The 23,600-nt window shown below is 45.8% G+C and overlaps 1 protein-coding gene across 1 annotated transcript in view; it reads right to left on the reverse strand.

Annotated features, from left to right (window-relative positions):
- Positions 1 to 23,600, reverse strand: part of BAALC (BAALC binder of MAP3K1 and KLF4) — an 84,985-nt gene that overhangs the window by 8,494 nt on the left and 52,891 nt on the right. Inside the window, exon 2 of the mRNA XM_061123630.1 lies at positions 8,393 to 8,559. Within this exon, the coding sequence (XP_060979613.1) occupies positions 8,393 to 8,559 (167 nt within the window). The remainder of the gene's footprint in view (positions 1 to 8,392; positions 8,560 to 23,600) is intronic.

Raw genomic sequence — 23,600 nt, forward strand, 5'->3', positions numbered from 1 at the left:
TGAAGAAAAACAAGGCTTCCTGAGATCAAAATGTTTTTTGGAAATGTATTTATTTATTGATGACTGTTCTGGGTCTTCACTGCTGTGCATGAGCTTTCTCTAGTTGCAGTGAGCAGGGCCTGCTTTTTGCTGTGGTGCACGGGCTTCTCATTGCACTGGCTTCCCTAGTTGCAGAGCACAGACTTAGTTGCTATGCAGCCTGTGGGATCTTAGTTCCCCAACCAGGGATCTAACCGGTGTCCCCTGCATTGGCAGGCGGACAGTTAACCACGGGACCACCAGTCCTTAAGATCATGATTTATCTGACACCAGTGTTCTATGTAACTAGTATTTTTTATAAATTATACAAATGATATGTAATTATGGTAAAAGAAATTCACAGAGTAGGGAAGGGCACAATGACAAGCCACACTTGCTCCCATGCTGGGGCCACACCACACTTTCCCCAGAGGTGATCACAGCTAATCATTTCTTAGGGAGCATTGAAGGGATTTTCTAAGCAGACACAGTATGGGGCTGTCTCATTTCCTCTCCTGGTACTCTGGACTTTCTTCTTGGTCTTTAACCAGAGATTGGGTTATCTATTTATCTTCTTGTTTATATGCTTATTTTTACATCTTCATTAGATTAAAACTTCAAGGGGGTAGGGACCCAGTCTGGTCTTCCCAGAATCTAATTTAGTGCCTATCACATAACAGACACCTGACAATCTGATGAAGGACATAAGTGTAAAGATACATCTTCAGATGAGAAAGAAAGAGAAAAAAAATCCCTGGGAGGAGAACCTGTTTGCATTGCCCTGTCTAAATGTTCTAGAACTTTCCTACAGGATTTCAATCATGCTCATTATTAATTGTTCCTTTTGACCATCCCTGAAAGATGGCCAGGAATGCAGCTGTGTTCTCTTTTTCTGAGGAGGCAGCTGAAGTCACTCAGGCTAAAGCAATTTGCCCAAAGTCAGCGTCATCAGGTAAAGAATCTGCCTATAATGCAGAAAGCCCTGGGTTTGATCCCTGGGTTGGGAAGATCCCCTGGAGAAGGGAATGGCTATGTACTCCAATATTCTTGCATGGACAATTTCATGGACAGAGGACCTTGGCAGGCTACAGTCCATGGGGTCGCAAAAAGTTGGACACAACTGAGTGACTTTCACTTTCTTTCACAATGTCAACAGGGGTGGTGAGTTGAACTAAAGACAGTAGGAGGGTGGATGTGGCTTTGGGTCTCACATATAGATTCCTGCAATCGCCAGCACTCAACACTAAATTCTCCACCATTTTGCTTCAGGAAATGGGAAGGAAGATCGTAGGGTTTGGAGGCAGACAGACCCGGATTTGAATGCCAACACAGCCAGATGCTCCCTGTGCCATGCTGGCCTTACCTTTCCAAGCCTGCTTTCCCAGCTGGCGAATGAATGACGTTACTGACCACTTATCACTGTGAGGGTTAAAGATGATGCCATGTATATATACAGGGGGTCTGGTTCACAGTAGACACAGAAATGCTGGTTCTTCCTCTCCGCCTTCCCAAAAGATGAAAGCTTGAGCCTTGACAGCTACAACTCAAGACTTTTTTCTTCTTTTCCGTCACGCCCCGTTAAAAGGAGACACACAATAACAGACTTCTAGCCGTTCCCCCAATTCCAGGAATTTATTTGCTGCTGCTTCACTGGCATTAATGTGAGCTTGTTCAGGAAACATTTGATCTCAGCAACTCCACCGAGAGCCAGGATACTAGCCTCCAAAGGCAAGAGTCAGACCATGCCTCGGGCAAAACTCTCAATATGTTATGTTATGTTAGTTTCTCATTCGTGTCCTACTCTCTGCAACCCCATGGACTGTAGCCTGCCAGGCTCCTTGTGTCCATGGAGTTCTCCAGGCAAGAATACTGGAGTGGGTTGCCATTTCCTTCTCCAGGGTGGCATTAACACGAGGTTGTTCAGGAAACATTTGATCTCAGCAACTCCACCAAGGGCCAGGATACTAGCCTCCAAAGGCAGGGGTCAGACCATGCCTTGGGCAAAATTCTCAAGAGCTCCCCAAACCTAAAGCAAATCCTACACAGAACACAGCCACTTGCGCTAGTTCAGGCTAACTAAGTCTAGGAGTTTTTATTTATCAGGTATCTGGTGCCAAAAGGAGTTGTTGCTTTTCAACTTAAACCTCAGATAGATCAAATGCTAGGAGGGCAGTAGAACCTGCTTTAGAAAAGCAGTTGGCTCCAAGGGAACAGTCATCAATCATATGATGGTGGCACGGGGGGTGGGGTGAGTTGGGAGTGGACCCGTGGGAAATCTTTCTCATCTTAATGAAGTCCCAGGCCGACCGCATTCATCAACAATTGGTGAGTTAACATACCATATTCTCTTTCTGACTTACTTCACTCCGTATAACAGGCTTGAGACGTTGCTATATAGCACAGGGAACCCAGCCAGGCACTCTGATGATCTAGAGGGGTGGGGTGAGGGGAGCAGAGGGAGGCGATATATGTGTAATCGTGTTGTTGTAGGACAAAAACCATCACAATGTTGTAAAGTGATTTTCCTCCAATTGAAAAATCAATTAAAACACCAGTCAGTGAGTACATGCTAGGTACACACTCCTGAAGCAGGCTCAGGGGACAATGGAAGAATACAAAGGAGAATAAGAAGGTCTCTGCCCTGCTGCTAAGTCACTTCAGTCGCGTCCAACTCTGTGCGACCCCATAGATGGCAGCCCACCAGGCTCCTCCGTCCCTGGGATTCTCCAGGCAAGAACACTGGAGTAGGCTGCCATTTCTTTCTCCAATGCATGCATGCATGCTAAGTCGCTTCATTCGTGTCTGACTTTGTGCAACCCCATGGACAGCAGTCCACCAGGCTCCACCGTCCACAGGTTTCTCCAGGCAAGAATACTGGAGTGGGTTGCCATTTCCTTCTCCATCTCTGCCCCGAGAGTCTTCTAATCAAATTGGTTTTTCTGCAGACCCTTAGGTGAACAGCGAGTCTTGCAATTCTTCATCTACATAAGGTAGCAGCTAATATATACATGCAATTGTGGAAATCACCACACACACACACACACACACACAGACCCCACCCCTAAACTGCTACATTGCTTCCTTTTTCCAGGCTCAAACTAGAACATGCATCAAAGGAGGCCCGTTCTGGGGTCTTCCTCTCTTGTTGTCCTAAACATGCCTTTTCTCTCTCTCTCTCTCCTTTTAACATCATGTTTTTGTTTCTCTAACAGAAACTCAAATTTCCTTTCCAAACTCTCCTCATGGATCTGATATTACCGCCACCAGGAGAAATTCTGGGTTGGTTTCATCCTCCTTTTGGGATTACGCCTGCCCCTCTGGTCACATCCACATCTCTGAGGTGTCACCTACCTTTCCTGGACCGTGCCAAGCCTTGCTGACAATTGGAACTGAAGAGAGGAGGGGGCTGGGAGCAAGGAAGGGAGGGGCTGCTTAGCCGAGAACCAGCGCAGGCATCGGCTAGTTTGTTTGGCAAGGTCTGGCCACTCTGCCAATAATAATAAAGCATCCCAAAGGGATGAAGCTTCTGAGGATGTGAAGGCTCCACTGGGAGGCCGGCCACAGACCAGAGTTTCATGTGCCCATAGCTACATCCATATTCACTTCTCTACCTTAGCTGAATACTTGAGGAAACAGCTCTGGAGGAGGAAAACAGGAGTCCTCAGCCTGAAGAAACAGGTTGGAGAGTCATGTCTGGAGGTGGCCCCGAGCTCCTGAGCAATTCATTAGCAGGAGAGAACAAGCAGCTACAGAGCTTCCCCTTGTGCTGTCTGCTGGGCTCAGGGAAGGGGTGGGGAGGAGACAGTCCATGATTTATCAGCCGCTCTTCAGTCAAAAAGGTCCCAGGTGACTGGAGCAAATCAAGGTTTAATACAGAAAGAAAGAGCACCCCACTGAGACAGTTCTAACTCGTGAAACATCCCTTTTGTCACATTCTTTCTGCCAGTTATCACCTATTAACACCAGGCATGAGACAGAGGCCAGAGTGAACTGAAAGAAAGATGTGGTTGGTCTGATGGGGTGTGGATTGGAGCAGGGCTCCGAATTCGAGGTGCTGCTACTCATAGGCGTCAGCTGCCCCCATCACCCTTCGGAAAGTGATCTGAAGTGTGGGATTACATCTACGTTAAATCGAGTAGGGAGGAGAAGGGGAGGACAGAGGATGAGACGGTTGGATGGCATCACTGACTCAATGGACACGAGTTTGCGTAAGCTCTGGGAGTTGGTGATGGACAGGGAGGCCTGGCGTGCTGCAGTCCGTGGGGTCACAAAGAGTCGGACACGACTGAGCGACTGAACTGAGCTGAACTACCATCCCCTACCAGTGACCTTTCATTTCCTTCACAGCACCATTTCGAATACGTAAGACTTTGTTCATTTACCCTGTATTATCTGCCTGCCCAGGCTCAGTGCCATTAAAAGCGGCAGCTGCCTCTTCTACTCCTGGACCCTTGGCATCAGAACAGTGCCTGGCACCCAGACAGCACTCAGTGGGTGAGCATCAGATGAATGAATCCAAAACGTTCTTACACGACCCAACAAGGAAATTTTCCACACCGGGTGAGGATTGCCTTTAATCCACAGATGGTCTGTCAATCTGAACAGGAACACTGAGCAGACATGGGCATGATGATGCATGCTTCATGAACAGGTTCTTCTGGAGAAGGGGAGCTTTAAAAAAGTGCCCAAGAACCATTAGCTGGTGGTCTGATGATGTCCAGGGGAATGCTGTGAAGTACTAGGTGATCTTGGGGAGCCAAAGGCAATCGGAACAGGCCAGTGGATACTGCCTGAGCCAGACACAGAAAATGCAGGAAGCTCTAGCCTGGAATAGGAGACACGCCAGGAAGAGACAGTGTGTCCAAAGCCCTAAATGGAATAGGAAGAAAATTGTTTTCTCTTTATTTAAAAGATTTATTTTTTTGTGTATTTTTTGGCTTTGCTGGGTCTTTGTTACTATGTGTGGGCTTTCTCCAGTTACAGCAGCTCAGTCATTGAGGCACACAAGCTTTAAGTTGCTCTCTAGCACGTGGGATCTTCCAGGACCAGGGATCGAACTGGTGTCCCTTGCATTGGCAGGCAGATTCTTAACCAGGGAAGACCAATCCTTTTTTTTTTAAAGCAGATTCTAGGCATCTGAGCGCTGTGTTAACAGAAGCTTCAATCAGAGGTGGGCCTGTCTTGTAAGCTGACCCCTTTGGTAGAAATCTTTGCCCTTGAAGAAGTCAGGACCCCTGGTGGCCCAGGAGGTCTCAGGACAGGAAGACCGCTGATGCACTTCAGCAATTGTCTGAAGGCTTAAAACTGAAGCTATCTGCTCCTTGATCTTATTTTGGAAATACTTAGTACACACTATTGTTCACTGAATCTGAAAACAAAAGCTGTGTGTTGGGCTTATCAGTGTGCGCCATCTCTTCCCCGGTGCTGGGTCGGTCACGTTGGTCAGGTGTGTGGTCCTCACTCCCAGCGACACAGTTTTCAGTGAGGCTGGAGCCTCGGGAGGGTGGGCTCTACCCGGCCCCCTTTTAATTCCCACACAGTGGGGAGAGCTTTCCTGAAGCACCCGAGGCTCCATTCTTATCTGTACACTGGAGACAACAGTATCCACACTCTGAGGATCAATGATATGACGAAGTGCTTAGACCCCAGGCTGCATGTAGAAGACTAAGAAAGATGGGATGAAGCACACCTTACTGGCCTTACACTCTTATGGTCCCTAACGGGAACTCATCGGCAGCCAGTTAGCATGTTAAGTGATATAACCACTTTGGAAAACTGTGTCAGTATCTATTAAAGTCAAATATGTACCCATCCTATGAGCCAGGAATTCTACTTCTGGGTACATACCCCAGAGAAGGGAATGTCTACCAAAGCACACAAGCATGTTAACAGTTGGGACTTCCCCGGGGGTCCAGTGGTTAAAACTCCCAGCTCCCAGTGCAGGGCACACAGGTTCAATCCCCACACGATGTGGCCAAAAAGGAAAAAAGAATACAAAAAAGACTAAATATATGTGTATATATATAACATTCACATTAAGCAACCATATTCTAATAAAAATTAATTAAAGAAAACAATGTTAACAGCTGTGTTGTTCACAACAGCCCTAAACTAGGAACAGCCCAAATGTCCTTAAATTGTGGTGTATTCATTTAATGGAATACACATGGCAGTGGAGATGAGGAAATTTTTGCAACTCACAACACCATGGATGATTCCCACTAACATAATGCCGAACAAAAACAGCTGGACCCAAAAGAGCACATACTATATGATTCCATTTATAAAAGTCAAAAATAGACAAAACTGATATCTAATGATAGAAGTCAGAGAGTGCTTATCTTGTGGAGGCGGATGGTGACTGGTGCATCCAAGTCCCTATGGTGAGGGGCACACGGGATATCTGGAGTAACAGACACTGTTCTCTGTCTCCTTACAGATGATGGTTACATGTGTGTCGCCTTATCAAAATGCATCGAACTTAGGACTGACTTGTACATTTTTCTATATGTATGCTGTATGTACTAGATTGCTAATCCTTTGCTGTCTATCCACTGCAGACAGACTCCACTTCCTTGTCTTGCTGATGTTGGGTTTGTCCGTGTTACCAATAGGAGGTCAGATGGTCTGATGGGAGCAGTGACATGAAATAGGTTTGCCCTCCTGGGTTTCCCACAGCCATAATATACCTCAGCGAGCTGATGCTCTTTTAGCCTGATTCCCAGAGTTATACACACAGAACAGACTAAGCTAGACTTGGAGTCTGAAGTCAGGTCTAGCTAGCTATTCAAGTTGTGGTTGATAGCGAGGAGAAAGATTGCTGTTTTAAGCCCCTGAATGTTGATTTGCTTTGTCATGCAGCATTATTGTGGCAATAGCGGACTAATACATTATTCTTCAACAAAAAAAGGACTTTGAGATCTCTCTGCTCTACTTTTCTTATAGTTACTTGTTTCAATCTAATGTTACTGACTCAAATGTTCCAGGCTCAGAAGGTGAGGGTGCAGTGCGGGAGGCAGGCTGGGGAGCAAAAGTAAGGGCCTGCCCTAGAGCGTGACCGCTTCTGGGCATCGTTCTGTGGGGCCCAGACTGCCTTGGGAGACAGCAGTGATGCTTGGGCCTCTAGAAGGTCCGCTTATGCACGAAGAAAGCAGACCACACAGGACCCCAGGAAGGGTCCTCAAATCTACCCCTGCTCTCAAATCTACCCCCCACCCATGACCCTCTATGTGTCTGAAGAACTACCATCAGCGTTTGCTTTCACGGGGTTATGGTGCTGGGTGTCTAACCAGCCCCTGTTAAAATGAATCCTTACTGCCCTTCTCACTGCACTTCTCAGTTCCCAAAGAGCAGGCCCATCTGTTCTCTCATTTTGCTATCATTTCCGTTGTGTGGATAAGGAACCTGAGACTCTGGGAGACTGAGTGATTTCTGCAAAGCACTTAGTCCAGGAGTATTGGAGCTAAATTTGCAACAGGTTTTCTGACCAAAGCTTAGAAAGGCAACTCACTGATGTGGGCCAGAATTCTATCATTAGAGAATCCAGTCGGATCTTCAGACATACAGTAGATGGCACTGGGCAGAGGGACAGGAGCAGTGAGTTTTGACAGAGGAGACGGGACAGACAGGTACTGAGTGAGCAGGTAAGCAGGGGACTTTGAAGTGGGTTATGGGGGATGACGAGGGAGTGAGGGGGGGCGGGGGGGAAAGGCTGCAGACCCCCGTGCTGGTCTGCTAAGGAGCAGTCCAGGAGCAGCAGGAGGAGTCCTTCCCAAGAATGGCTCTGAGAGAAAAGAAAGAGTCAGAAAGGATGCCAGCTAGGTCCAGGGACTCTGCAGCCCCACTCCATCTCCAATAGCAACAGTGTGGGGCGATGCCGTCACCACATCCTACAACAGGAGCCCCCCTGGGGACCCTCCTGCTGCCCGCCTGGCAGGAGGGTGAGATAAGACACCAGGCTTGTCTCCTACACGCTGGGCTCTGGTCTCATTCCCTGCCAAGCCCTGTGACGGCCGACTGCCTGGCCTGAGACTAGCTCCTGCAACCAGTACGGTCCTCACTATCAAGATGCGACAGCAAAGGAGACCCTTGAACAAAGCTGTATTTAAACAAACACACACTTCCTCTAGAGCGCAAATATCAAGGACCCATTTCCGCCGATTCAACCAAACACAGCAGCCCTCAAGGCAGGGGGTGGGAGGTGGGGCCGTGCTGTTTTCTTTGCAACGATTTTCACACGGGTGGGTGGAGAATTTCCTTTGGCAAGGTGAGCCATCACGGCAGCTTCTGTGGGTGCAGCCTCAGCTTGGCTCTGCCCGAAAGCAAGCTTCTCCCCACTGACTCGGGTCCCGTCTGTTCTGTGGCCCTGACCTACCTCTGCGGTCCGGAGGCCGTTCTGTTTCTGGGCCAGGGGGCCTGAGCTGAGGCTCTGAGGGTTCGGGCACTGGGTGCCACAGCTCATCTTCTTCTCTGGGTTGGATGTTCCACTCGGGGCTGTCGATCGGGGCATGCCGTTGGAGGTCACGCCATCTTCCAGCACACCTGCGGGGAGGGAAACAGGGCCTGGGACTAGAGTCTTGCCCATGGCAGTTGCTGCAAACAACCCCCAAGATAGCAGAAATGAAGAAATAAATGTCACCCAGAAATCCCATCATGCAGAGCTACATTTTCTATAAGAACATGCGTCGGTGTTTTTTTTTCTCTTCTTTTTTTTAAAAAAAATTTAAAAATAATTTTTGACTACATGGCACATCATGTGCAGTCTTATTTCCTTGACCAGGGATCGAACCTGTAACCCCTGTGTTGAAAGCCCATAGTCTTAACCACCAGACAAGCCCCTGTTTTTACAAAACTAAGACTTTAAAAAAGTTTTGTAACCTCAAATTTTTACTTCATAATATATCAATGACATTTTTCCACACCCGTAAGTATTCTATCATTATTTTTCACACACTTTGTCTGGTCTGTCACTGTATGGATGTGTCACTATTTAACTAATGCCCTTTAATTGGATATTTATTTTTACCTTTTCATATCAAATGTTACAGTGATGAAAGTTAGTGGGGCTAAAGTTTTATTCTTAATTATCTCATAGGATAAATTCCTAAAGGTGGGATTAACGTGTTGAAGGTAACACATTGTTTTTTACATAATTCCATGTCAAGGTGTTGGACTGAGTATGTGGTTCCTCCCAGGGAAGGCCAAGAAATGACAGAATGAAGTTTAAATACGGCCTCAGTAAGAAGCAAGAGGGTGGAATTCCCTGGTGGTCCAGTGGCTAGGACTCCAAGCTTTCACTGCTGAGGGCAAGGGTTCAATCCCTGGTCAGTCGGGAAACTAAGATCCCACAAGTTGTGTGGCAAGGCCAAAAAAGGGAAAAAGAAAAGAAAAGCAAGAGGAGGACCACAGAGAGGAATTCATGGATAAAGAGTATTTAATTGAAAGGACAAAAGGTGGTCCAGGGAGCACTGGGGGTGGGGGTGGCAAGTGGGAGCCAGGAAGACAGCAGCGGCTGTGACGGCCACCGGGAGGCCAAGGCAGCCGGGCAGGTTAGTCATTCCATGCCCGCAAGGCCAGTCAGCAATGACGGAGCGGTCTGTGACGGGAGGACATTGTGATATAAAAAGAAATATACATTTGGTCTCGGTCCCCAGTTCCCGGCATAGAGTTCCTAAAACCCTTGTCATTTCCTGAGTAAGAACGGGTGACAGTGGCACCTTCTGTGACAACATTTTGTATTTGCTCACACTTCATGACGCAGCGCTCCCGAATCCCTTGGAATTTCATGTGTGACAGGAAAGAGAGGAGCACTATTTGTTATAAGGAGGCAACTCCTGGTGGCCCCCTAGGTGGCCCCCTTCAGGGTGAGGGCTGGTTGCCAGGAAGACCTGACCTTGAGTAGGAGCTTGGAGCTTTCAGCTCCACCTTCCGACCTCTGCGGAGGGGAGAGGGATTGGAGACTTGAGTTAGGAATTGACGATGCCTACATGATCAAACCTCCCTAAACATCCCTATGTGACAGTGTTTGGGGGAGCTTCCAGGTTGGTGAAAGCATACAGGTGCTGGGAGGGTGGCATACCCCAACTCCACAGCTCAGAGGCTCCTGTGCTTAGAACTCTTTCAGACCTTGCCCGGTGTACCTCTTTATCCCCCTGTTTCTTTGGATCATCCATAATATCCTTTACAAATAAAATGTAAACATAAGATATATTACTTATATGCCTACTGGCTAATTGTGTGTATGTGTGTGTATTTAAATTTTTGAGTCATTTGCCTGTCTTACTTTTGGGGTGTTAGCCAAGGTTTGCTTTCAAACTTAAGGAAAATAAACAAAATCCTTTCCCAGAGTGTTGAGAAATCTGGCACGAGGCAGGCATCAGAAGCCGTGTATCTGATACACTAACAGAGGGAGGGGCAGAGCTTATGATGCTGTAGTCTCCGTGAAGCTAAGGTAGGGATCTGAAGGACGCACATGTCCACGTGCCACCCACCCGCTCTGCAAAGTGCTAGAAGGCTCTTGACCATGACCATGGATAGAAATCCAAATTCAAAACACTGTAAGTCAAAATGGAAGATGCCTGGTCGAAAGTTTCCTGACTGGCAGGCACTCTGGATAAGTTCCAGATGTGTCGAGAAATGGCTGGATTCCTTCAGCTGGGCTCAGCCCAAATTTTTGTGCTCCTCTTCCTCCACCAGCTGGCAGCCTGACCCCCTTCTCTTCCCATCCTTCTTCCCATCCTGAAGCACATATGTGCTTCAAACGCATATGTACAGACACCCCAGCATACATGTTCAATCTCCATCCCCACCGCCCCCTGCAAACAGCTGCCCCTTGGCCTAGGGAAATGCAAACCAGGAGAATGACTTAGGTGAAGAGGCCCATGAAGACCCTGGATGCAGGTCTGTGTGATTTGGACGGGTAATTCCAGGATCCCGGCACCCACAGAAGAGTCTGAAGCAGAGTTTCTCATCATGGTTCACTGTTGTTACTGGTCTGCTGTGGGATAAATATAAGAACTGAACACAAGCATTTGGAAATGTACGGATGGACCATAAAGAAGGCTGAGCATGGAAGCACTGATGCTTTCAAATTGTGGTGCTGGAGAAGACTCTTGATAGTCCCTTGGACTGCAAGGAGATGAAACCAGTCAATCCTAAAGGAAATCAACCCTGAATATTCATTGGAAGGACTGACACTGAAGCTGAAGCTCCAATACTTTGGCCACTTGATGTGTAAAGCCGACTCACGGGAAAAGACCCTGATGCTAGAAAAGATTGAGGGCAGGAGGAGAAGGGGACGACAGAGGAAGAGATGGTTGGATGGCATCACTGACTCAGCATACATGAACTTGAGCAAGTTCCAGGAGATAGTGAGGGACAGGGGAGCCTGGCATGATGCAGTCCATGGGGTCTCAAAGAGTTGGACACAACTGAGTGACTGAACAACAACAAAAAATGATAATCTGACATCACTGGAACATCCAAGGGTGAACTTGTCCGACTGAACTTGTCTGGTTGAAGAGGGTATAGACCAGTTTCAGTGCTGTCAAACTCATGACGTGAGTCACAAGTGCTGGGAGCTGGGTGTTAATCATGCACATAGGACCATTTATTTGTCTGTGATGGACTGGGGAACAAAAAAAAGCAACTGGCCAAGAGCAGAGAGTGGAGAACATAGAAGCAGAGAGGCAACAGGAAGGGGGACCGAGCACAAGTCAGAGCTCCAAGTCCCTGGCACATGTTCCACTGTTCCACGGTATTTCACTTACAAATCACAAATTTAGACAAAGCTATAACGGATTTCAAGATGGCACCTGCAGGGCATTAAATCCTAAGCACAGTCCCCTTCTGAGCCTGGCAGGCCCTGTGGGGCTTCACTGGTGGCACACCCAGGAAGCCAGTCCTGACAACATACAAGACAGATCGAGGCAGAGCTGCTCTGGCTGAAGTACATAAGGTCAGTCCCTCCCTTGCAGCAGCCCATTGACTCCCTGGGCATCTCTGCTGAGCCTCAGGATTCCTAGAAATGCAATTCATTTGGTCTAGTGTTTTCAGTTTTCATTGGTGGCTGAACAAAAGTTAGAGCTCTTTCCTAATCCTCAGTCTAGGGACTTCCTCAATGGTTAAATGAGAAGAATAATTCCTACTTCCTGGGCTGTTGTAAGGGTTAAACAAGACAATATATATTAAGGTTCTAATATGTTCAGCATGTGGGCTTCCCAGGTGGTTCAGAGGGTAAAGAATCTGCCTGAAATGCTGGAGATGCAGGCAGAGGTGAGTTTTGATTCCCAGGTCAGGAGGACTCCCTGGAGGAGGGCATAGCAACCCACTGCAGTAGTTTTTTTTTCCTGGAGAATCCCCATGGACAGAGGAGCCTGGTGGGCTACAGTCCACAAGGTTGCAAAGAGTCGGACACGACTGAAGTGATTGAGCATGTCTGTCACTTTGCGCTTCTTATTATTTAAGGTCCAACACCAGCTGCCTTGTCTCCTCAGGTCCCCCCCTCTCTTAGCCATATTAATTACATCCTTGGTCTACGAGTCACACAAGCAGGGTCTGTGAAGAGCTCAATGACTGGCCCATGGAGCCTGATGCACGTGTGCATGCTCAGTCACTCAGTCGTGTCTGACTCTTTGCGACACCATGGACTCTAGCCCGCCAGGCTCCTCTGCCCACGGAATTTTCCAGACAAGAATACTGGAGTGGGTTGCCACTTCCTACTCCAGGGGATCTTCAACCCAGGGATTGAACCCGTGTCTCCTTCACTGGCTGGCAAATTCTTTACCACCAAGGCATCTGGGAAGCCCATACTGAACCTGATAAACAAGAAAAGCCCTGGTCATAAGCAGTGAAACAGGGCCTAGCTTGGGGCCTGGCATTGCCAGTGAGCAGAACCATCTCCTCAGTGTGGTCAAGAGGTCACTGCAGGGGGTCAGGAATATGGGGTCATTTACCGTTACTTCTGCCTACAATTGATCAGATGGTTTTACTGCATGGATTTAATTTGACTTGTTTAGTTCCAAAAATAAGATGACTCAATATCAGGAAACCTGTTAACTATAAAAGTGCACAAGGGAAAAAGAATTTTTACCTCATCATGCAGAGATAACAAGGAGGTAATGTCCTTCTGACAGATGCTATTGGTGCCTCCACCCAGGCTGACTTATCCAACCCCAGCTGTGGTGCATGCTGGTGGCTAATAGCTCATGCCTACACGCTTCTCCTAAGGCCTGTCCTTGGCCAAAGGAGGTCCCTTCACTGGAAGAGGCTTGGTTGATTATGTCAGGTATAGCTCATGGCCAATAAAAAGTGTGCAGGGGGGTGTGTATAAGAGCCCAGTGCCCTTGCCTCTGAGCAGGATAATTTCTACAAAACAACTTTTCTCTAAAGTAACTCAGGGGATGAAGCTGGGGCTAGACTCATCCTGAAACTAATACATCTTTGCCCAGCTCCCTCCCCTCGGTCATCCTGCTTCCCTTGCTCCCTTCTGCACATGGTTTTCCTCCCAGGAGTATCTCCAGGAGTCACTGGCATAAAATCCCCATCTCGGGCTCTGCTTCTAGAGAACCAAACCTAAGACAGCATATATACCCTGCATACTTGATATATTTTTTCTGCCTCATCACATTGACCCTCCCCTCGTCTTGTCCTGCTCCAGGTCCTAGAACTCTGACTTGAAAAGTGCCATACTAACAAGCTCCCTTGCCCACTGGCTTCTAGTTGGGTTTGCCAATTGGCATCACTAGCTATTGAGGTGGGGTCTCTGCGGTAGCATATTGAGGTAGGGTCTTTATTTTCCTATCTCCCTTCCAGTAGAGTTTCCATGGGTGCCCTGTGTCCTCTACATACTCCTTCACCAGAAAAGGGTATAGAATCAAGAAAAGCCAGAGAGACTGTGCCATAGGAGGCTCCTGATGACTTCAAGGGGAGCTCAGAGGAGCGATGGTAAGAGAGAACAGATGGTAAGCTGTTGAGTAGGGAGTTACAGATGCTCGATCAGTCAGAGAGCATGGCTGCAAGCAAAAAAATTGACGCCAGTGAATTAAAGTAGAAAAGTGATTCATTTAAATAATCCGAGAAGAGCACAGAATATCTGGAAGGGCTGGAGACTGAGACACAGGCTGCCAATCAAGGAACAATGCCCCAAATCTTTCTATGGAGCTTGTCCTACCAGCCCTTGGACCCTGGAAACTCACCTTGGCATTGCTGCCACAGTTACACTGAAAAACTATTGTCGTTTTTCGGAAATTCAAGTTAACTGGGTGTCCTGAATTTTATCTGGCAACCCTACGGGGTGCCAAGTGACCCAGACTGGGGGTACACAATTGTGAAAGTTGCATTGTACTAGATCCCGAGCTTCATCTGTATCCCTACTGCAGGCCAGCACTCTCCTACCTGGGACCTGGGGGAGTGAACCTTATTTTGTAGGAAAAGAAACTGAAGTTTAACTCTGGTTCTGTATATTTCCAAAGCTGGTGGTCTCAGCAAGCATTCACATTACCTTTGAGGAAAAACTCCCAAGGAGGCAGCTCTCAAATTTTAGTGTTTGTGGGAGCCACCTAAGCGAAAGTGAAAGTCACTCAGTTGTGTACTTGGCTCTTTGTGACCCCATGGACTATACACTCCATGGAATTCTCTGGGCCGGAATACTGGAGTGGGTAGCCTTTCCCTTCTCCAGGGGATCTTCCCAACCCAGGGATCGAACCCAGGTCTCCCATATTGCAGGCGGATTCTTTACCAGCTGAGCCACAAGGGAAGCCCAAGAGAGCCACCTAAAGTCCCTGTTAAAATACAGGTCCTTACATTCACTCCCCAGAACTTCTGATTCATTGGGGGCTCAGGAATGTACATTTTAACAAGTTCTTTCCATCCTTCCCTACCTCCAGTGATTCTAAGGCAAGGAATTCTAAAGACTACACTTCTAAGCTCCTGGCATAGAGATCAACATTCCTACTAGTTTTGAAGATTTGCTGAAAAATGTCTACCTCCATTTCTTTCCACAGTGAATTCTGTAGCAGTAAATTGAGGGACATTTGTGTGCCCCTGGGGTACGTCCTTTTTGGACACCCTTCACAAAATGTTCATTCCATCCAGAAGACAAGCCAAATCACTGACTCTGCCAGAAGAGGGGAAACAGCTGTGTCCAAAGCTGGATGACAAATTGCAACCCAGGACTTCTTGCCAGTTTCTTGCTATTTTTGGAAATGGAACTAGGAGAGGGGCAGAGCGTAGAAGTTAAAAAAGAAAGCCGGAAACTGTGTGGGGAGCAGGACAAAGGGCCATTTCTCCTTAACTCTTGTTGAAGGTGATCACAGATTTCAGTCACTGAAACCACCTGCAAGTCATTCCCTCAACACTCAAAATCCAAAATGTTGAGTCATTAGCAGTCTGTTGGGGAAGAATCTTCTAAAGTCACATCAGATAAAATTCTGGCTCATCAAACACTATCTGGGCTCAGGCTCTGAATACGTGGCTGATGATAAGCCTATCTGAACTGAGTTGTAAGTTAAATAAACTGCAACTACCCAGCCACTTACTGAGAATTTGTTTCCTCAGTTTTTCAAAACGAACTAGAATGGGAAGGTGTCTGTCATTTCTTCATGCTGGTGGGTAATTTCTGATTACACACATGATGTGCGAGAAGATTATATGTGACTTTTGGAAAATGTTCATTTATTTATTTGGCTGCGTCAGGTCTTGGTTGCGGCAGGAAGGAATTTTCGTTGCAACACATGGGCTCTCTAGTTGTGGTTCGAGGGCTTAGTTGCTCCCAAGCCTGTGGGATCTTCACTCTCCGACCAAGGATTGAGCCGGAGTTACCTGCATTGTAAGGCAGAGTCTTAACCACTGGATCATCAGGGAAGTCCCTACATGTGACTTTTTATGTGGCTGGTATAAGAAAATCCTTAAAAATGGGTAGCAACCCTTACATTTACTGTCAATTGATTTTGGGGAAGGATGGGAAAAAGAATTGTTTTTTCAAGTGTATGGGATAACTGAATATCTACAGAAAAAGGACTGAAATTGGACCCCGTTTCTCACTATATACAAAAGTTAACCCAAAGTGGATCAAAGATCTAAATGTAATCACTTAAACTATTAAACACTTAAAAGAAAACATTGATGTAAAATTTCACAACCTTGGATTAGGCAATGGTTTCTTAAAAATGACCCCAAAAGCAACAAGAATAAAACATAAATTACAGATCATCAAAATTTTAAGCTTTTGTGCTTCAAAGGATACTATGTGTAAAGTGAGAAGACAATTCACCAAACAGAAGAACGATTTTTGAAATTAGATATCTGATAAGGGAGTCTTACTCCCCAAAACTTATACAACTCAACAATAAAAAGACATATAACCCAATTAAAACATAGGCAAAGGAGGTGAATAGACAGTTCTCCAAAAAAGATATGCTAACAGTTAATAAGCACATGAAAAGATGCAAGGACACTAGTTACCAGGAAAATAAAAATCAAAACCACAATGAGATATCACTTCAAACCCAATGGAATGGCTATAAAAAAAGACAAACAATGACAACTTTTGATGAAGATATAGGGAATTTAGAACACTTTTATACTGCTGATGGGAACATAAAATGGTCCAATCACTTTAGAAATCAGTCTGGCAGATCCTCCAAAGGTTAGACATAGTTGCCACAGGATCCAGAAATTCCAGTCTTAAGTATACCCCCAAGAGAAATGAAAACCTATGTCCACACAAAGACTTGTACATGAATGTGGAAACAGCCCCAAAGTGGAAATACCCTAAATACCCACCAGTGGATGGATGAATAAATAAAATATGGTATATACCTACAGTAGACTATTACTTAGCAGCAAACACAATGAAATACTGAGACAAGTTGCAACATTGGTAAACCTTGAAAACATTATGCTAAGTGAAAGAAGCCAGTTACAGAAGGCCACATATGGTATGATTCCATTTATGTGAAAAGATCAGAAAAGAGGCAAATCTATAGACAGAAATGTAGATTAGTGGTTGCCTGGAGCTGGGGAGGTTGGAGGGGCAATGAGGAGTGCCCGTTAATAGATACAGGATTCTTTTTAAGTGATGAAAATATTCTAAAATTGTGGGGATGGTTGCAGAGTTCTGAGAATAAATGAACAGCCATTTAATTGTACACTTGAAATAGGTGAATTGTATGGTATGTGAATTATAGCTCAATGAAGCTGTAATTTTAAAAATGGCGAGCAGCACATTTTAGAATGGTATATCATCTTGAGAAAACACAGCATGTTTGGATTTGAACAGCAACAGTCAGGGAGAGAGACTGACCGATGGACTTTGAGTCCATAAGGATGCCTGCAGTACTCACTTTACAGTCCCCAAAGGTCATGAGTCCTCCTAGGAGAGCCCCGGGGATGGATCTCCAGCCTGTCAAACCTGCCCTTGCCTGTGGGGCTTGGTGGTGAAAACGGCTCCCCTCGTCCCCCACCGTGATACCCAGCAGCGTGCAAGAAAGACACCTGCTGAGAGCAATGAACCCCAAGAAGGAAGGGAAGTCTCATCTATCCCCGGTGAAATCACCTCTGAATTCTCTCCCCAAAGAGACACTCAGGAGACCACAAACAAGCAATAAACTGGAAGGCAGCCAAAAGGAAAACTCACAATCTCCCTTTTCTTCTCCCTACTTAATACCCTTAGAACCTGTCGGTCTCAGCCTTTGCCCTCACCTTGATCCCCTCGGTGGCACCTCCCTTCCTTGAAGCTTCCACCTCTGCTCAGAGATCATTACAGAGTAGATACTCCAGGGAGGGGACGCCCATATCTCTGGGTTAATTACCGCGGGACTGTCTCGACTCTGTAATAAAAACTCAGCTCTCTCTCCCATCAAAGAGCTTATTGTTTCTAAGGTACACAATACTGCTACGCTATGAACATAACAATGCCATAGGCTTTTCCAGAGTCTTCCTCCCAAATTGCCCAAAACACTTCTCTGATATTATTCCCTGTCTATTTTGTCTTTCCTTGAAAAATTCTCTATTTTTTGGTGGTTGTGAAGTTACAAAGTTATTTTTGTCTGTATCGAAGAAATATTCTTTAATTGAAGTATAGTTGAAATACAACGCAGTATTACATAAGTTACAAATGTATTGAATAATTATCTTTAAACTTTAAAAATGTCTCCCTTGTGTATTAGCTTGCTAGGGCCATCACAACAAAGTACCACAGGATGAGAGGTTTAAAACAATAGAATTCATGACCTAATTTTATCTTAATTACCTCTTTAAAGAGTTTTTCTCCAAATATAATCATATTTTGAGGTACTGGGGGTTGGGATATCAGTATCTCAATCTTGAGGGGACTGTATCGCCTCACTTTTCCTTGTATAAAATAATGTTTCTATTTTGCTTGTATGAGAAATAGATATTTCACATAGAAAATTGACTATATTGGTAAGAAAAATATAAGAAAATGAAAATTATTCATAATCCCACCAACCAGGGATAGCTGTTAGTTGACATTTTGCCTACTATGTCCGCAAACAGCTTTTAAGAAATGAGATTAGACCCTAATCCTGCTTCATTTTCCCCCTCACCTATCACCATTTCTACTCAGCCTTATTTCTTCATCTGCTTCTTCCCCTTCATAGATCACTTACACTTTTATCATCTGTCTTTCAATTAGCCAATCATTCGAAAAATATTCAGTGCCTAGTGGGGCTTCCCTGGTGACTCAGATAGTGAAGAATCTGCCTGCAATGCAGGAGATCCGGCTTTGATCCCTAGGTCAGGAAGATCCCCTGGAGGAGGTAATGGCAACCCACTCCAGTATTCTTGCCTGGAGGATCCCATGGACAGAGGAGCCTGGCGGGCTACAGTCCATGGGGTCGCAAAGAGTTGGACACGCCTGAGCGACTAACACTCAACACACAGTGCCTACTACGTGCCAGGCGCTACGCTGGGCGCTGGGTTACACCTGAGGCTCAGAGCCCAGTAGGGTTGCAGTCTGTCAGCTCAGAGCACCTTCCTTCTCTTACCGCCCCCTCCCCATCTCTTTTAAGTCCCCCACTTCCACTCCAGAGGGAATACCAGGGATGGAGGGAAAGATTGACTTCTCATTGGTGGGAGAAGGAAGACAAGAAGTTGAACTGGTGTAGACATAATTCCCTATGAGGGATGGAGGGCAAGGCAAGGCAGAGGTTGTTTGCAAGACAGTAAGTCACATCCATCACATATCTGACTCCCCTTTCCTCGTCCACGTGGCCTGGTCTGGAGCCCACCGTCCTACTCAGGCTGAAACTGCCTCTTCAGATAATTGTTCACCTGAGCAACTCCAGGAACCCTGAGCCGCGGTGTCCTTATCATAGAACAGGGTGACAACCGATGACCCAGAAGGAAGTCCCAGGAGTCGGGTGGGAGGGGTCCCCTCCAAGCGCTGTGGCATTCCTTGGCCAAGGCCCTGCCCATCATGGTCCCATTTTTTGGTAAGCAAGCTTGAATGGGGAGACTTACTTTGTTGGTTTTTCTTACCCCACATCCTTCTGTGTTCAGACAACGTGTCCTGTTTGTGGCCTGACTTTTTTCCACAAAGTCTGCAGATCTAATCAGTCAGGGATTTAGAAACACCCCAGGGGTTACCTCTCACACGGCTCCAAAGGTGGCCGGCTCCATGTTTGTCTCCTCAGCCTGCCCTGGACATCTGCTTAGTTGGTGAAATTGTCCTCAGGGAAAAAATCTTCCAATGCAATTTTTCTGCCTGTTTTCTTTTTGCCTTGGTTCAGTCACTTTGAGGATGGTTAGCCCTTTAAGGAAGGGGCTAACTTGCCTTTTTTTTTTTTTTTTTTAACTCCTCAACATTTCTAAGTTTAGTACAACCAGCTTTTTCAGCAGGCTCTTGTCAGGCCAGCTTTAGCTGGTACTAAATTGCTCTCTTAGGTGGACATTAGAAATTTAATGATAAGACCTCATTAGATATAAGAATTATATTTGGGTCAATCAGAATTAGGAGATTTAGGTCAACTGAACAGAAATTTTAATTCTTGGAAATTTAAAATTATCCAAAGCAATCAATCAATGCTCTAGCATCTCTGAGTGCCTCCTCTGTGCCTACCAGCACTGGGCTGTCCTTGGAGGATGGAAAAGACCTGCCTGAATCCTTCCTGCTTCTGTAATTTAGTTGGAAATTCAAGAGCTTATTTAAGAATTACTGGAAAATAGACCCATGCAAAATTTAAATAACACTCACCCTTCAGAGTGGCAAAAGTTAAGAAATCTGATAATATTAAATGTTGAAAGGTGTCAGTGAGTGAATTCTCTCATAAATTGCTGGTAGGAGTGCAAATAGAACTATCTATTTTGGACGACCACTGGTAGAATTTAGGCAAGTTTAGAATTGTGCACATCATGACTCAGCAATTTCTTTTTTTCTTTCTTTTGCTGGCTGCACCTTGAGGCATGTGGGATTTTAGTTTCCAGAACAGGGATCGAACCCGTGACCACTCCCCTCCCACCCTCCACCCCCTGCAGTGGAAGCCTGGATTCTTAACTACTGGGCCTCCAGGGACGTCCCCCTTGACTCAGCATTTTCAGCCTGAGTCTACTACTCAGAAAGAGTCTACTACTGTCTATCTACTGTAGAAAATCTCTTTACCATGGCACCCAGGCCTGTTGAGGACATTCTTTACACCCCTATAACAGTGAAAAATGGAATCAATGTAGCCATTCATCAGTTGGATAAATACTAAATTAACTGTGTTTTACCTACACTGTGAAATTCTATATAGTAATTTAAAAAGCATAAAGATTTATGTAGGTAGAAGTCCAGTATATAATCTCTTTCTCTGCAAGCTCAGTGGTGTTTGATTCCCTGCAACCACATGGACTGTAGCCTGCCAGGCTCCTCTGTCCTTTCCAGGCAAGAAAGGAGTGGGTTGCCATTTCCTACTCCATCAGTATATAAGAATAAGTGGAATAAAGCAGTCAAATGATAAATATGTAGGAATGACAGTTTTTGTGTAGGCAAGAAAAAACTATATTACATACTATGCTATTGTTGTTATATTCTTGCTCGATACATATGCACACATGTGTGTATGTATACACACCATTCATCACTGTTGGAATTTTTTGTTCTAGGTCTGCCTGCTCCACTAGTCTGGTTGCTCCACAAAGCCAAGGACCATACCTGTCTTGTTTATGACAAGATCTGGCATGTATTAGGCATTCAAGAAATGTTTGTTGGAAGAGTCCTGAACATTGAGCAGGTTGCCATAGCTAGAATCATCACTTAGAAAGAAGCTGTCACATAGACCTCTGTGAGTTCAGTGTTTCCTCCTGTGATGGATTGAACAGCCGAAATCCCAAAAAAGCAAGTGCAAAGGTACAACAGGCCAGCAGTTCCCATGAATGTGGCGGTATGAGGAAGTTCAGGAAAGAGCTCACATAAACGGTATAATGATTCCCCAGGTGAGACCTGTTAAAGGCTGCTGGCCACTCACCCCACACCCCTCTTCAGGTTACTGTGACTCCCAGGAGCTCCCAATCAGGGCAGATGTCTTTCCAGGATTTGGGGCTGAGTGCAAACCCTAAGTCCACTTGCCCTTTGGGGGCTCATGCTGCAGGAAGGAGGGATGGCTTTCCCTCATCATGAATGTCACGACCCTCTGGCAAGAGCAGTTCTCCCACAATCTCAGCCCAATAAGGTCATCCTGTGCCCAGCTACAGGAAGGGCTGGTGACAGGGCTGTGCAATGCTGCCTAGAGGCTGGCGATGGTACAGCCAGAGGTGAGTCACACTGGCCTTTCCTTTCCTCTCTCTACAGATGGCTGCCTCGCTGTAGGGAAGGGGAGCTTTGATGGGGGTGGGGGTGGAGCATGGGAAAGGTGCCAAGGCCCTGACCTCTGGGCATTTGAGTCCAGGCTGAAAGGTCTACAGGGTCAACTTTGTGCAAAAGAAGAACCCAAAGTGCTCCAAAGTGCTCCCTCTTTCCACTGATGCTTAAAATTCCTTCCCCAGTGCCTTTTATACTGTGATTAGCACTAAGGTTTAACTTTTAGTTAGTTCCAGGAGAGAAAGCCTGGTAATTGAAATTCACCTCTTCCCACCTCTCCTAATCTTTTAAAAGCAGAGAGGATTCTTGTATGCTAGAATGACCTCATGCCTTGCTTCTGAGTTGAAGAATCCAGGTAATTAACTGGTGGAAAGGAAATCAAAGAAAAGGGAGACATTAGGTTGACTTAGGTTGACTGCAGACGGTGACTGAAGCCATGAAATTAAAAGACGCTTACTCCTTGGAAGGAAAGTTATGACCAACCTAGACAGCATATTAAAAAGCAGAGACATTACTTTTCCGTCTAGTCAAGGCTATGGTTTTTCCAGTGGTCATGTATGGATGTGAGAGTGGACTATAAAGAAAGCTGAGCACCAAAGAATTGATGGTTTTGAACTGTGGTGTTGGAGAAGACTCTTGAGAGTCCCTTGGACTGCAAGAAGATCCAACCAGTCCATCTTAAAGGAAATCAGTCCTGAATATCCATTGGAAGGACTGATGCTGAAGCTGAAACTCCAATACTTTGGCCACCTGATGAGAAGAACTGACTCATTGGAAAAGACCCTGATGCTGGGAAAGATTGAAGACAGGAGGAGAAGGGGACGAAAGAAGATGAGATGGTTGCATGGCATCACCTACTCAATGGATATGATTTGAGTAAACTCCAGGAGTCGGGGATGGACAGGGAAGCATGGCACGCTGCAGTCCATGGGGTTGCAAAGAGTCAGACGTGACTGAGATACTGAACTGAACTGAAGGTTGACGTATTTATTAGGGTCTAGGTGGAGAAGGAGCAGGAAGCAAAAAAGCCATGTCAGGGACAGAAAGAGGAGGGAGAGAGATTCAGGGAGAGCGGAGTCACTGCCAGGTTTGTAAAAAAAAAAAATATATATATATATATATATATATCTGAGTCAGAGGGTTTCAAAGAGGTTTAGTTATGCATCAAAAGTAAACTCTTTCCAAAATCCTGCCATTTGTGACAACATGAATCAGCCTGGAGGGCCTTGTGCTTAGTGAAATAAACCAAAGAAAGACAGATACTGCATGACATCACTTATATGTGTAATCTTAACAACAACAACAAATTAAATGCACGGAAATAGAGAGTAGAAAAGTGGTTGCCAGGGGCTACGGGTGGGGGAAACAGGGAGAGGTTGTTAAAAGGGTACAAGCTTTCAGCTATTAGATGAATAAGATCTGAGGATCTAAAGTATAGCATGGTGACTATAGTTGATAATACCATACTGTATTACTGAAATTTGCTAGTAGAGTAGAACTTAGGCAATGAGTATCTATTAATTACATGGGGGGGAATTCTTTCACAATGCACATATATATCAAGTCAGTGTGTTAGTCACTCAGTCATATCTGACTCTTTGCAACCCCAAGGCCTGTAGCCTATCAGGCTCCCCTGTCCATGTAATTTTCCAGGCAAGAATACTGGAGTGGGTAGCCATTCCCTTCTCCAGGGATCTTCCTGACCCAGGGATCAAACCCAGGTCTCCTGTATTGCAGGTAGATTCTTTATCATCTGAGCCACAAGGGAAGCCTGTCATGTAGT

The sequence above is a fragment of the Dama dama genome, chromosome 21 (genome assembly GCF_033118175.1).
Source record: "Dama dama isolate Ldn47 chromosome 21, ASM3311817v1, whole genome shotgun sequence".
Lineage (NCBI taxonomy): Eukaryota > Metazoa > Chordata > Mammalia > Artiodactyla > Cervidae > Dama > Dama dama.